The following is a 15,000-nucleotide window of genomic DNA, read 5'->3' as shown; positions in this document are numbered from 1 at the left end:
GTCACCCAACTCTTGGGGGGGGGGGCAGCTAAATGGTGGTTGTGGGGGTCAGAGGAGAAGACGAATGAGGTAAATCTGTCGTAACAGCTCCCGTAGGAGCCACACTAGGTTTATTGAGACATGCGGGGGTTGAAGAGGGGTGGAATGGTCCATCGCAGGCACGCACGCACAAACACACACACACACACACACGCACACACACACGCACAGCATCTGCAGCTACTTAAAGAGAACTGGCAACACAAACAAAGACTTAAATCTCTGACCAAATGATCCTGGCATTAGATAGGAGATGTCGTTAACTAAAGCACCGACTAAAACCATCCAAATCCCTCTGTTCACCCCCCTTAGCGCCTGCCTCATAAAACATGAGCACATGCAAACTGCCGGATGCATATTCAACCACGCAAATTGCACCAATCGCCTCTCCTCACTGTATGCACAGCGTACAGTTTGGAGGCTAAATGGGAAGGTCAGATATTTCATACATATTTAGTGGAAAATGAATCCAGGTCTAATTGGCGAGAAGCTGTGAGACTCTTTGTTGGCCCAGGATCTCTTCAGGTCTCCACACTCTGGCGAGAACATCGCTGCTTTTCTGAGTTTCTAAGTTCTCAGCCGTAGTCCTGTGACCTGCGACCCCGCTGGGATCACAGCGTGGGCTGCTCTTGTTCTGCAGCTAACACACCAGCTTCTGAGCGTCTACCTTAAGGATTAAGTCAGGTTTGGGGTGCCCGGTAGCTCACCGGGTAAGGCGCGCCCCATATGAAGGCTAGTCCTTCGCGCGGCGGACCCGGGTTCGATTCCCGGCTCGGGTCCTGTGCCGCATGTCCTCCCCTCTCTCTCTACCACATTTCCTGTCTCTCTCAAACTGTCCTGTCCCATTAAAAAAAGCTGAAAAGCCCTAAAAAATATCTAAAAAAGAAAGAAGGAGTTTAGGTTTAGATGGAACATTCGGATAAAACAGCCGCAACGAGAGTTCTAGAACACACCTCTCAGCCTTCATGGAATCAATGATTCGAATTAAAAGAAACACTGGACTGTAAAAGACCCAGGTGACAGATTGCCCAACCAACATGACTCGTATTGACTGTTTGATAAGCCTGATGACACATTTCCTGTGGATGACTCAGGAGATGGACTTATCTGGACTCAACGCTCCTCTCTCTTATCCCCACACGGACATGAAGTATTTACTGCACAGCGTTAGTCCTCTTATCTTTACTTCATTGTTCTGGTCAAAATGACCCCATGGTCATATTTCCTTATGTAGAAGGCAATGTTCTCTGTCACATCAGCTTTTAAGCACTGAAATAGCCAAAAAATAATACATGCTCAATCACTACAATAGTCTCCAAAGCTTTGTACTGTACCTGCCAATGCTTCGCTCGAACGCCGAATCTCTTGAGCGAAAGGGATTGTGTTAAGCAGAAGCCATCCTGCGGCCACCTTCTTTCTAGAGGGACGAGACACTCTCCCTGCTGTCCCTACGAGCCTCCCTCTGTGCCACGCCGTGCTGAGCTGAGCCGTGCCAGCTTGGCGCTGCCCTGAATAGGTGGGCATATCGAGCGGAGCTCTGTGTGCCACGGACCCTTCTGTGTGCCAATCCTAACTGATTTGGACGCTTGAGGCAGCGTCTGGGAACTGGAGAGAGATGTTGGGCATGCCAGAGTAGCTCAGTCTGCATGCCCCTCAACTTCTCAAGAGAGTGTGTGTGTGTGTGTGTGTGTGTTGTGGTGGAATTTCAGGATTCTAGCTAGAATATTCCATAAACTGTGAGAATGACTGACTAGCCCCTAGGTAGTTAACTGTAACAAGTTTCTATGGGGGCAACTCCACCCTGCTTAAGTGAGAGCCTAAAGACAATGAGAATGCCTCCTATAGTCTGCACATCTCTAATTGGGCTTTGCAGGACAAAGAGAGCTATGCTATCCTGTATTCTAATGAAGGCTAATTCTCTGGTAGGAATGTCAGTTTTTGGGCATGGCTGAGTATCTGTTCTATGTGTGACACACCCTCTTTACGACACCTTTCTCTTATGCATGTAAAATGGTGAAAACCTGTCTCCAGGAAGATGGAGGGCAGTGAGTCTCACAAGGGGGCTGCGTTCCGAATCGCATACTTCTACTACTTACTACCAGTACCTACTACAGCTGCCCTTAGAAAGTACGTACTTTGCAAGCAGTAGGCATCCAATTGGGACGTACTACCTTGTCATAACATTGCGCCTTGAAATTTGCCCACATCCAGCTTAGGTCCAGCACATCTATTGGTGTTGTGGGGCAGTGGTCTTCTCTCCCTTCCGAAACCCTAGTCAAATCTCCCTCAGGGCCATGAGAAATGTGCCGTGTCTGGTTACCTGTCTGGCTTCCTGTCTGGCCTCCTGTCTGGTCGCCTGTCTGGCCGGCTGCCTGTCTGGCCTCCTGTCTGGCCTCCTGTCTGGTCGCCTGTCTGGCCGGCTGCCTGTCTGGCCTCCTGTCTGGCTGCCTGTCTGGCCTCCTGTCTGGCCTCCTGTCTGGCCTCCTGTCTGGCCTCCTGTCTGGCTGCCTGTCTGGCCGTCTGTCTGGCTGCCTGTCTGGCCTCCTGTCGAGCTGCCTTTCTGGCCTTCTGTCTGGCCTCCTTTCTGGCCTCCTGTCTGGCCTCCTGTCTAGCCTCCTGTCTGGCCGCCTGTCTGGCTGTCTGGCCTCCTGTCTGGCCTCCTGTCTGGCCGCCTGTCTGGCCTCCTGTCTGGCCTCCTGTCTGGCCTCCTGTCTGGCCTCCTGTCTGGTTGCCTGTCTGGCCTCTTGTCTGGCCGCCTGTCTGGCCGACTAACGCAGGTCGGGAGATGTGGCTTAAACACACGCGTGCGCATGCGGGTGCGTGGGATCGTTCAACAGAAGGGTGCTGACTAGTGATTAGGGGATATGACGCCGTTAATTAAATGTGTTCAAATATAAATAATGTAAAACATGTCATGGACGTGTCAAGTCCTGGGGGAATGTTTGTAAGATGTCATTGTGGGATTTGTTTTAAGCCCGGAATCCTGATTGGCCAGTTTGACCAGGGTGGGCGTGAACTTGAAAGAGACACCTGTGACAGGTGTTGGGTGTCCTTCATGGCGTGAAGGAGGCTGTATTGTTTAACATTAAAAGGGGAATTAAGTTTGTTCAGACCGAGAGAATGTTCTCGGTTTTGTGCTTTTGTTCAATCTGGCGAATAGAAATAAAAAAAAACAAGCTTGTGCTACATATCATTTCCCCTTGACAACACTTTGGCCAGCTACACCGCCCCCACACCAGACCATAACCATACTTTACAACAAGAGTAACCACTGATTTCACACACACACACACACACACACACACACACACGCACACACACAGTAATGGAAAAACACCGCAGAAACCGTGACCCTCTCGCAACCCTGTCTATCGCAAGACCAGATGTCAATTCAAAGAGGCTTTTATTCATTAAATACAATCAACGACAATCAAAGCTTTGTTCCAGTCCGGTCCTGTTCGGATGTTCTCATATGAGACAGAGACCTTATTATATGTTCACATTTTATAACATGTCTGGTCCGTGCTTTCGCCCCATACGTAATCATGGGCTATTTCTGTGCAGCGCTTTTACAGCACTTTGGAATGTATAACAGGGGTCTGACGAAGAGGAAGAGGAAGGTGCTCTCTGGGCCTGAGCCTGTGATGAAGGTTGGCTGAGCCAAACGGACAAACGGACTGCCCCCCCCCCCCCCCCCCCCCCCCCCACACACACACCCCCACAGCGGCAGATTGAATCCTGCACTAACCGTGCATGTGAACGTATTAATACCAGACCCACAGTGCACCTGGTCAAGCACATCTGTATGCTGTCAAGGCAACCGCTCTGACCTTGAAGCCTCCGACGCATTCCCCCTTCACACGCTACTGTAATCTCCGCACAAGCCCTCTGACGTACCCGCGTGCTTATGGATTTTCCATCGTCATGAGGTGCTTATGTCGGTGAGGGAAGCCGCTGGTTAACGGCAAGATTATATGTTATCTCCTCCCCCTTTCAATCAATACGCTTTTCAATACAAACGAGTGATAACCCCAACGAGTGATAATCCAGTGGCGATTGTTGCCGAGCGTCGCGCCTATACATCCCGACAGGTGGTTGGACGCTGTGTATCGAGCTGTCTCACGTGATGTGTGCTCACTGAGTGCCTACTGTATGAGCGTGTGTGTGTTTGTGTGTGTGTGGCGAGTGTTATGTGTACAGACTGTGCATTATTGATGCTCGCAGAACTCCTCTGTAACCAGAGACGAGCAGGCCGGTGGGGCTCCGCCTCCGTGACCCCACCTGACCCCTGAGTGACAGCGACCTTGACCAGTACCTGGGATAGGGATGACGGGGATGCTCTCATTTGGCACCACTCTGGGGGAATTACTGTCCTCCACGTAGAAATGAGCCGTCTGGAAACATCTCCTGAGAGAGAGAGAGAGAGAGAGAGAGAGGGAGAGAGAGAGAGAGAGAGAGAGAGAGAGAGAGAGAGAGAGGAGGAGGGAGGGAGGAGAGAGAGAGAAAGAGAGAGAGAGAGAGAGAGAGGAGAGAGAGAGGGAGGGAGAGAGAGAGAGGAGAGAGGGAGGGAGAGGGAGAGGGAGAGGGAGAGGGAGAGGGAGAGGGAGAGAGAGAGGGAGAGGAGAGGGAGAGGGAGAGAGGGAGGGAGAGAGAGAGAGAGAGAGAGAGAGAGAGAGAGGGAGAGAGAGAGAGAGAGAAGGAGAGAGAGAGGGAGGGAGAGAGAGAGAAGGAGAGAGAGAGAGAGAGAGAGAGAGAGGGAGGGAGAGAGAGAGAAGGAGAGAAAGAGAGAGAGAGGGAGGGAGAGAGAGAGAGAGGGAGAAGGAGAGAGAGAGAGAAGGAGAGTCAGTCTCACATTAGGAGTGTGAAGTTCAGATCGTGTTTGTGTTCCTCTACAGGTGACGATCCCCGGTATGTAAACACAGATGGTTCAGGAGAGGCTTGAATGGATCAAGGAGGTGGACTCTGAACTTCTTCTAGCACACACACACACACACACACACATACACACACACACACACACATACACAAACACACACACACACACATGCGCGCGTGCACACACACACACACACACACACACACACACACACACACACACACACACTGTGGTGGAAAAAACTGTTAACCTAACAAGTAACCTAATTTTCAGATGCAAACACTAGTTTTAATCAAACTCTGCCGAGGGTGAAGGTTTTACAAGCATGACAACAAAGTTGTCAGTGAAAAGTCTCCCTGAAAAGTAATGATTATCAGACAATTCAACTGTGTTTTATAGTATAGTATGTAAATCTCATAACTGAACAATTTTCGAGTCTGGGTTACCCATAGATTCACCCATAGATTGCTCTTATCCACGATGCATTCATTCATTCCACTCAACCTGTGATGGAAAATACAGCATAAACGAGTCCTCTTCTAACCCCGCACAGACCAGATGTTGAATCTAAGAGTTTTGATTCAATTTCTATATATGACCATAAAATACAATCAAAGCTCTGTTCCTGTCCTGTTATGACTATGTTTGGTCATTGTTAGCAATCAACCTTTCACCCATCCTGGAGGGTCTTGAGTGCTACCATCGTTAATGCGATTACAAAAATGCTGATACACATGATATCAACCACAGAGCAAGTTCACATTCTCCCACAGCGCCCGCACAGCTCAGACCGTGCCAGAGTCCAGACATAAACTATTTGGACTTCGGAATCCTCCGTTTTGAAAGTTTGAGATTTGGAGCCGAGCATATTTTGTCTAAGTGCACACACAGAGAAGACAGATGAGTCTAGACTAAACAAAGACCTCTGGGGAAGAATATAGCCGACGCACATCGCTGCACGTCCGCCTCCTCACCTATCGCTGTGTTGAGACTAGTCTAACGGATCCTCTTGTTGGAAAAAGTCAGTTTCGATGTGTGAACTCGGAAACTCCAAAACCTTACAGTTGCTGGAAGTAGCCGAGCGAGAAGGAGAAGGAGTGCCTCTTAGTTTCTCCTCAAAGACAACACTTTTGATGAATGCACCCAAAATCCAGTTCCCCACCGAGGGGATCATGGCTGACAGATAGAGGGCAGGAAGAAAACAAATCAATATGGTACTGGGAACAGGCTCTCTCTCTCTCTCTCTCGGTTACAAACGGAGCCTTTCCTTCCTGGGAAAGAGGACTTACTGATTGTGTGTGTGTGTGTGTGTGTGTCCTAACTCTACCTGTTGTATATGACGAAGGTTCCGTTTTTCAGTGAGTGTGTACGTGTGAATGTGTGTGTCCTCCTCCCACCTGTCCCAGTTGAACAAGTGTGTGTGTGTGTGTGTGTTCTTCCACTCTCTAGACTCTAATGGAGGTACACTTCCTATTCTGCCATGTGTGTGTGTTCTGCTCCTACCTGTCACAGCTGAACTAGAGAATGTGTGTGTGTGTGTGTGTGTGTTCTCTAATGGAGGTACAGTTCCTATGCTGCCATGTGTGCGTTCTGCTCCTACCTGTATTTGATGCAAAGCAGAGAGCAGAGCTTGTTCATCCTAGAGAGGGCTAGACAGGAGTGGAGGGGAGGGTGGGGAGGAGGAGAGGAGGGGGAGGGTGGAGGGGAGGAGAGGAGGGGGAGGGTGGAGAGGAGGAGAGGAGGGGTGGCCTAAGCTAGCAGCGTCTGCATGCTGCCGGTACTGAGACCAACGGAGAGAGAGAGACGGAGTGGTGGAGGGAGGGAGGAGAGAGAGAGAGAGAATATCCCTGCCCTATCTACCCTTACAAGGCATGGGAGGGGTTGTCTCTCTCTCTCTCTCTCTCTCTCTCTCGTCTACAACGGGCTTGACTGGCCTGATCTCTGACCAACCGTGGCCTATGGGAGGGGTCGGTGTCCGCTCGCAGCCAATGTGGCGACGGCGGGGGAGGGGCTAGGGTGTAACATGAGGGTCGGGCCCCTAAGCTTCGCTCAACCACAATAGGATTAGAATTACCCAACACTCCCCTCCCACAGGCCTGACACCTGCCGCTGCCCCTGAGAGATCTCTGTCCGCCCGACAGCCTGCGTGTGTGTGTGTGTGTGTGTGTGTGTGTGTGTGTACGCATGCATGTGTGTCTCAATAGATCCTTCACAGTGACAGGTCCCCTGGGGCTATGTGGGTAGCGTGTGGGCGGTTGTCATCATCTAGACAACATCTCTGTCACATGCGTGCACACACACACACACACACACACACATACACACACACACACACACACACACACACACACACACACACAGTTGTCCAAACTCCAGTGATTTTCTCTGTCTCCACTGCAGTCAGGTTATCCATGCAGGGCTTGTTGAGCCGAGTCTCGGGGCTTCTGGGTAGAACCCAACCAACCAACCAGGATAATCTCCCCCAGCCTGCTGCTTCTGTCAGCCCAGTCAGGATGCTGTCCTGCTGCCATATGGATGGAGGGATGACTGGATACAGTCTAATCTCTGGTTCACTGTCAGCGGCTGTCTTTTATCTCCATTCCCCTAATGGTGACTGATCCTGGTTCCGGGGGAAATTTCCTTTCCAGCTTCCACGTGCTCGTCACACGCCCCCTTGTGATCACAGACGGTACTGCACTCCCACTCCCCCCTGGGTACAACCTCACATTACATTAAGGGGTGGCTGTATAGCTCAGGAGGTAAAGCGAGTCGTCCAATGATCGTAGGGTTGGCGGTTCGAATCCGGGCTCCTCCTGACTACCTGTCGAAGTGTCCTTGGGCAAGACTGAACCCCAAATTGCTCCCAATGAGCAGGCTAGCACCTTGCATGGCAGCTGCCGCTATGTGTGTGTGAATGGGATAAAGGCGCTATATACGTGCAGTCCATTTACGATTTATTTTTTTACCATTTAGTGAAGTGAAGAATAGCAAACTAAAAATACAATAGGTGCTTAAAGGATTAACATGGTCATTTTCACTTTTTTTGAGTTTGAACGTGCTATTTGCACAATAGGACATAGAAGAAACACAATAAAAACATTAAATATATCCGTTTTGTCGTTTTTGAGAAACTGGAAGCGTAACATTTTCAGTCCAATTTGACTCGGGGTAAAAATACTCCGAATTCGTGACGTTTTTCCCATTCTTGGCGTCACCCTAAAGTTTGAAAAACCCTCCTCCACTCCCCTGCACCCGCCTCCAACAGAAACCTGTCTGCCTCCCGCACCTGCTGTCTTTGCGCCGTTTCACCATCTATCGAACACGGTAAGGCAGCTCTGAACCCTTTCTCATCTTGAGAACAATTGAATAGTTGCAGTCTCAATGATGACCACCTCTTATTTTAATATAATTTGTACATTTTATAGTCCTAATTGTATTGGTGGTTGTCATACAAATTGGGAAGTTTTTAACCATGATCGTGTCTGATTAGTAGCCAACCTAGCTAATGTTAGATAAACGAACCATAACGTTAGCTGTAATTGGCAACAGTTTTTAAAAAGCTGTCTGATCCAGCTAGCTATCTGTCTTTATCCAGCATGTTGATGTTAGCTAGCCTAATGTTTGGAATGTCAGCTAGCTGTGTTAATTATCCTAGCATGCTAAGTTAGCTCTCAATGCATTTGCTTTTGGTAACGTTAGCCGTCCTGTGCAATGGCAGAGACACAGCGCACCATGATACTGTACTCTTCCCTGGCATAAAATCTACTTGCACCAGGTGCAAACTGTGCTGTAAGGTTTCCGAAGCGATAGCCTACCATAACTGTTGTGAGCGTGCTTGTATATAGGCCAATACAATAGGCAAAGTTACGAAGTCAAAGTTGGATATAAGTCAGTTTGTCTCCACAAGAATCTCCCGATTATCTCTCGCTCAAACTTAATTCGATATAATTTAAATTTACTGATAAATAGCCTATTGTTGTAATTTATGCTGTTTTGCATATGCAAAATATCGATGCTATTACTAATCGCTTTTATAATTTGTCCCCTTTTCTTGTAACCAGATCACTACATTTCCAATACTGGGACTCGGGAGGTCCAGGTCTCTTCAGGGCTCTGGAGGTGTGCAGGTCCTGGAGGGCAGGTTGCAGCCAATGTCACCTAATGATATTATAAATATGTTACAACACCCCCTGTTTTATGAGAAAGTAGTCTATGTCTTAATTTAATGTCATGTTGTATGCGCAACAATTACCTCGGAAAATAAAGACGTAGTCCTACAGTACCCGTGCGGGTTTTTGTCATTTATTTATTCTCACATTGAGATCTTAACTTGATCAAACACCTGTGTACTGAATCGTTTGTCCTAAGGTCTTGTATTGCAGCGTTGTGATGCGCATATAGAGGCTATTGTGCAAAAATTATGACTACATTTCAGGGTGGGTGGAGGTGAAGATATTAAGTCAAGTTATTATGTTCCTTTCATAATTTACAACTCCAAATAATTGTAATTCTGCAAAACATTCTTAAAGTTGTGTAAACCTTATCATCACTGTGGCATCTGCTCCACATAATGTTGATCATCCCAGCACCTCGATCCGACCCAACTTCAGGAAGCATTGCGCATTTTGGGATTAAACAGCTCCAGTAGATATATTATATTATAACCAGAGGGCATTACAATAACATTCAAAACGAGATCTATTGACTGCATGACCTGTTAGTCTCCAGACTCCGGAGTAGGCTATACCCCTTGACCGCTGCGCTCACGGAGTCGTGGTGCACGGCCCGCTATCTCTCCAAACGCATGCAGTCTCCCACATAATTCGGGGTAGGATAAGTAGGCTACATGTAGGCTACATCCTCTCCCCCTTTCTGTAAAGCGCACATTGTGTTGCCTTTGTATATGAAACAAGCTATAATGATTGAATTGATCTGACTAATAATCAGTTATTGCGGTGGTATTCCACTCAATTCCTTTATATCACCACAACTGACAGATGTTCCCAGAACAGTAACGTTTCAGTGTTCAACTGGCTTTGTTGGACACCTACTAAGATAAATAACGTTAGACTGGTGAACAATGCGGATTTTATGTCGGTTTCACAGCGCAAATGATCTGTCTTCTGGTAAGACCCACAGTTGCAATTATTTGACTAACTAGGTCTATACTGTTCGTAGCTGGCTGAAAGCTAGTCTAATAGCCCAAGCCTCCAAGCTTGCGTGGCCGGCTGCAGGGTGCTTTTCCTCTGTCGCGGGGGAGACGTGTCGTCGTTATACTTTTATCGTACTTTTCCCAAATTGGCCTAATGCAAATTCGAGGATACGGCCTGTTAGGTAGCGTGTATCTTTATAATGTTTGGGGGTTAATATAATATTAAGGACTTTGTAAATGCCCCTGGTTAGCAGCTAGAAAAATGGCTATTGATCTGGCTGTTGCGCGATCTAGCTCTTGTGTTGTTTAGCTCGGAGCGGTGGTAGCTATGGTAACGGGGCACACGCCTGTCAATCATAATGATTCCAGTTGGTCATTTGCTCAGAGAACTGTCAATCAGTTGTAATGAATCACGCCCAGTTTTGAGTGAGTGAACTTTTTGAGTGGCAGATTCAGACCTCTAAAAACATGTTTTAAAAGAATTTGTATGGATGAATTCTGAAATAGTTAAACACATGTGTTTTGTTGTTGCCTAAAGATACCTGGAAAGTGTTATATTGAACCACCATGTTAATCCTTTAAGAAGAAGGGTCCTGGTAGTACTTAATGAAGAGGTGAGTTTTGAGCCTGCGGTGAAAGATGTCTGCTCTTAGCTCAGTGGGCAGCTCATTCCACCACTGCGGGGCCAGGACAGAGAAGAGCCGTGACCGCATCGATCGACCGCAGGGGGCCTCGGAGTGACGGGGCAACCAGTCGCCCCGAGGTAGCAGAGTATGGTGATCGAGGGGGGGGGGTGTAGGGTTTGACCATGGCCTGGAGGTAGGAGGGAGCTTTTCCTTTCATTGCCCTGTAGGCTAGTAGCAGAGTTTTAAACTGGATGCGAGCTGCTACAGGGAGCCAGTGTAGAGAACAGAGAAGGGAAGATGTGTGGGAGAACTTAGGGGTGGTTGAACACTAAGCGAGCAGCAGCTTTCTGGACAAGTTCCAGGGGTTTGATGGCTGACGCCGAGGCCCCAGCGAGGAGGGAGTTGCAGTAGTCCAGGCGGGAGATGACCAGGGCCTGGATGAGCACCTGCGGCGTTTCGTCAGTGAGGAAAAGGGCGAATCCTCCTGATGTTGTAGAGCATGAATCTACAAGAGCTGTCAGGGATGTTGTAGCAGAAGCAGGGCTGAGATCAGCCGAGAGCCCCTGACCTCCTGACCCCCCAACCGTCAGAACTCTCGTAGTCCTGGGGTCGGGCCAGAACCAGGGAAGGGTCAATCGCCTCCAGGTAGATCCAGGCCTTCGGTGGAGGATCCCTGGGGGTCGGAGGAGGGAGGAGGCGGGCGCGGGAGGAGGGAGGGTCATAAAGGTCACAGCCCCTCTCTCTGGAAAGGACGTGTCTTTGAACTGAGGCTGCTGGCATTTCCAGCTGTTTGATGCAGCGTACAGACGGACGAGTCGTGCTGGTGCCGCTACTGAAGACATACAGATGCTGCGCTGCCTATGCCGTCACCCAACCATGCGACGGCAGATGGAGAGACGCCGCGACGAAAAGAGCAACGGACGCCATCGCCGTCTGGGTTTTTGGAGTTGATGGGAGAGCGAAGTAAACATTGACGTGCTCACATCGCACGCCAATGTTGACCAGTTCCTGCCTCCGCGTGTGTGTGTGTGTGTGCCTGCGTGGATGAGAGCCCATGTTTGTCCCCTTGGCCAGTGTGACCAACCCCCCCCCGTCCCCTCCCTGACCCCCCTCCCTGACCCCCACCCTGCCCCCCTCTCCCCAGGCCCAAGCTCGCGTTCCGCCGGCGCGGAGTCACGAAGTGGAGCAGATGGTCCTCCGTGACCCTGGTCACCCACCGAGGGGGCGGGGTGGGGGGGGGCGTGGGGGTCAGGGCGTAACCGCGGGTCCAGGGCCCGGGGTCTGGCTCATGCAACCACCACAGGAGGGGGGGGGGGGGGGGGTCGGGGGTCGGGGGAGCACATCTCGATCGAATCTAGAGCAGAAGAAGCCGCTGCACCCACCTCCAGTACACCAGCACGGCCAGCAGCAGGATGAGACAGAGGAGGGTGAGAGCAGAGACCACCACCAGGGGGACGAGCCACTCCACGCGGCCCACCCCTGGGGACCCCTGCCGGGTCATGTTGGATACGCTGGTCCTCTCTGGGGGGAGAAGAGGGGGAGAGAGGGGGGGGGGGGGTAGGATAAATTACTCACAGTACATCATTTCACAAGTTCATCATTTCTCATCAACATTAGCCATGTTTCCATCCACACGTTTTATGCGAATTAAGTTATAGCGAATTAAAAATGCCTTATGGAAACGGTAAAATTCGATTAAAAATCATGAAAATCGACAAAAGGTTTGTACTGTCGATCTCATCGGATTTTCTCTCGTTCGATAAAAGTCTTTTGTGATAAATGCTTTATCCGATTTAAAGCTCTAGATGGAAACTCACGTTCACCGGCTTTATTCGCGTTCATATTTTTAGCGATCCTCACACAATTCGATTGACAAGCGGATGGAAACATGGCTAGAGTCTGTTTCAAATCGAAAGTGGAAAGACAGTGTTCAGAGTAGGAGCTGTTTAGCAGTGCTGAGTCTGAATTAGAGGAAAACGAGAGAGCAGAAAAACCAGCCACCACTGATCAACATACATCTGAAAAGGGCCCAGCAGCATACCTCTGTCACGGGACCCAGAATTCCTGGCGACGCCCCTGGTAGCGCTGGGACGTTTCTCGCCAAACTAGTTTCCCCCAGATTAGCCGGCGTCTATTTAGCGTCTACGCTACAACCCAAAGCGGCTAGCTCAGCACTCTCTGAGTGCAAAAGCACATCCGTCCGCCAACAACGACGGGATTGTGTTCCGGATTAATGCGAGCGCTTCAAAAACAGCCGGTCTATCCAGCCGGACGATATATTCACAGCACTGTACAGTACAAACAGTACATTAGTTCCATAATGGCAGCTCCCTAGCTATCAACAACAGTCCTTCTCTCAGTCCCAACTGCTCTCCTACCTGCCTCTCTCCCTGCTCACAACCCTGTTAGAATAGTAGGGCTGGGTTTAAAAAATCGATTAATCGATTCTGAATCGATTCTGAATCGATTCTGAATCAAATGATTCAGAATCGATTCGTGAATCCCAAAATCGATCTTTTATTTAATGAATGAATGAATAAATGAAGGAATGAATAGTTCATTCATTCATTCAACGATTCATTCATTTTTGGAAATCAGTATCGATACCCAGCCCTAGTATTGATGTGTTGCATAACTTGGCAGTCATGTAATTAAGGTTACAGCTAAAAAAAACTTTTAGTAACAGTAACCGAATCGATATTGAATCAAATCGAATCGAATCGTGATAATCGATTCCGTACCTTGTGAATCGGAATCGATTCTTGAAATTCGACTCCCCAGCCCTATAGAATAGGCGGTACTGCTGTAGACGTTACTGTTTATAGCTGGAGGTCCTACCTACCGAGGCCTGCTGGTCCAGTGTTTATAGCTGGAGGTCCTACCTACCGAGGCCTGCTGGTCCAGTGTTGTTGCGGACCCCCATAGCTCCAGTCACCTACCGTGGGGGGCCGATAGGCTAGTTAGCCCTGGGTACAGGGAGACCCGACCCCCCCCTTGCACTGCAGCGCCGTCCCTCCCTTCCAATACCTCAGGCTCTCCCTGCTCCATCCACACACACACACACACTCTCACACACACACTCACATGCTCATACACCCCCCATGCAGGCAGACACGCAGGCGGGGCCAGGCATGGCGCATGCCGCTCTGCTCCGTCTCTCTCACACGAACATGAGTGCCGGAAAAACAACAGTGCCCCCCGGGGGGACGCGTGAACTCACACGCACGCACACGCACGCACACGCACACACACGCACGCACACGCACACACACACCCACACGCACCCACACACACGCATGCGCGCAACTAGTCACTAATACGCATGGAGGTATACACACTGGCAGTCACATGCATGTAAACAAACACAAACTTGCACACACACACACGCACGCACGCACGCACGCACGCGCACACACACACACACACACACACACACACACACACACACACACGTGTGCCAGGGAGTCTATAAATGGAGCAGAGGGTTTTTCCCCTGCAGCTGCGTCTGAAAGTAGGACATCGCTCTGCCTGGAGAACATGGAGCAGAGCAGGAGGAGAGAGAGAGAGAGAAAAGGAGAGAGAGAGGAGGAGGAGGAGAGAGAGAGAGAGAAGGAGGAAGAGAGGAGGGAGAAGGAGAGAGAGAGAGAGAAGGAGAGAGAGAGAGAGAAGGAGGAAGAGAGGAGGGAGAAGGAGAGAGAGAGAGAGAGAGAGAGAGAAGGAAGAAGACAGGGGGAGGAGGGAGAGATATAAGGAAGAAGAGAGGAGGAGGAGGAGGAGGAGGAAGAGGAGGAGAGAGAGAAGGAAGAAGAGAGGAGGAGGAGAGAGAGAGAAGGAAGAAGAGAGGAGGGGGAGGAGGAGGAAGAGAGGAGGGAGAAGGAGAGAGAGATAGAAGGAAGAAGACAGGAGGGAGAGAGAGAGAGAAGGAAGAAGAGAGGAGGGGGAGAGATAGAGGGAATAAGAGAGGAGGAGAGAGATGGGGGAAGGGACTGGTGAGGGAATGGGGAAGATAAGGAATGATACAGAAAATGTGTGTAGTGGAGTGTGTGTGCTTGACTGTGTGTGCGTGCATGTGTTTGTGTGTGTGTGTCTTTGTGTGCGTATGCATGTGTGTGCGTGCATGTGTTCGTGTGTGTGTGTCTTTGTGTGCGTATGCGTGTGTGCGTGCATGCGTGTGTATGTGCATGTCGGAGGGGGTTGGAGAACAAAAGAGGGTAGGGAGTAGGAAAGGATAGAAGGATACAGCAGGGAGTGTAGGGAGTAGGAAAGGATAGAAGGATACAGCAGGGAGTGTAGGGAGTAGGAAAGGA

General features: G+C 49.7%; 1 protein-coding gene across 1 annotated transcript in view; it reads right to left on the bottom strand.

Annotated features, from left to right (window-relative positions):
- ptprga (protein tyrosine phosphatase receptor type Ga) overlaps window positions 1–15,000 on the bottom strand; it is a gene marked incomplete at its 5' end in the record, with an annotated part of 212,436 nt that overhangs the window by 19,446 nt on the left and 177,990 nt on the right. Inside the window, 3 exons of the mRNA XM_084440960.1 lie at window positions 4,355–4,446; window positions 6,516–6,554; window positions 12,076–12,214. Coding sequence (XP_084297086.1) covers window positions 4,355–4,446; window positions 6,516–6,554; window positions 12,076–12,214 — 270 coding nt within the window. The remainder of the gene's footprint in view (window positions 1–4,354; window positions 4,447–6,515; window positions 6,555–12,075; window positions 12,215–15,000) is intronic.

Source organism: Borostomias antarcticus, assembly GCF_949987555.1.
Source record: "Borostomias antarcticus genome assembly, chromosome: 7".
In the NCBI taxonomy this organism is placed as follows: Eukaryota; Metazoa; Chordata; class Actinopteri; order Stomiiformes; family Stomiidae; genus Borostomias; species Borostomias antarcticus.
Note: the sequence above shows the minus strand (reverse complement) of the source record. Positions and strands in the feature narration are given on the sequence as shown.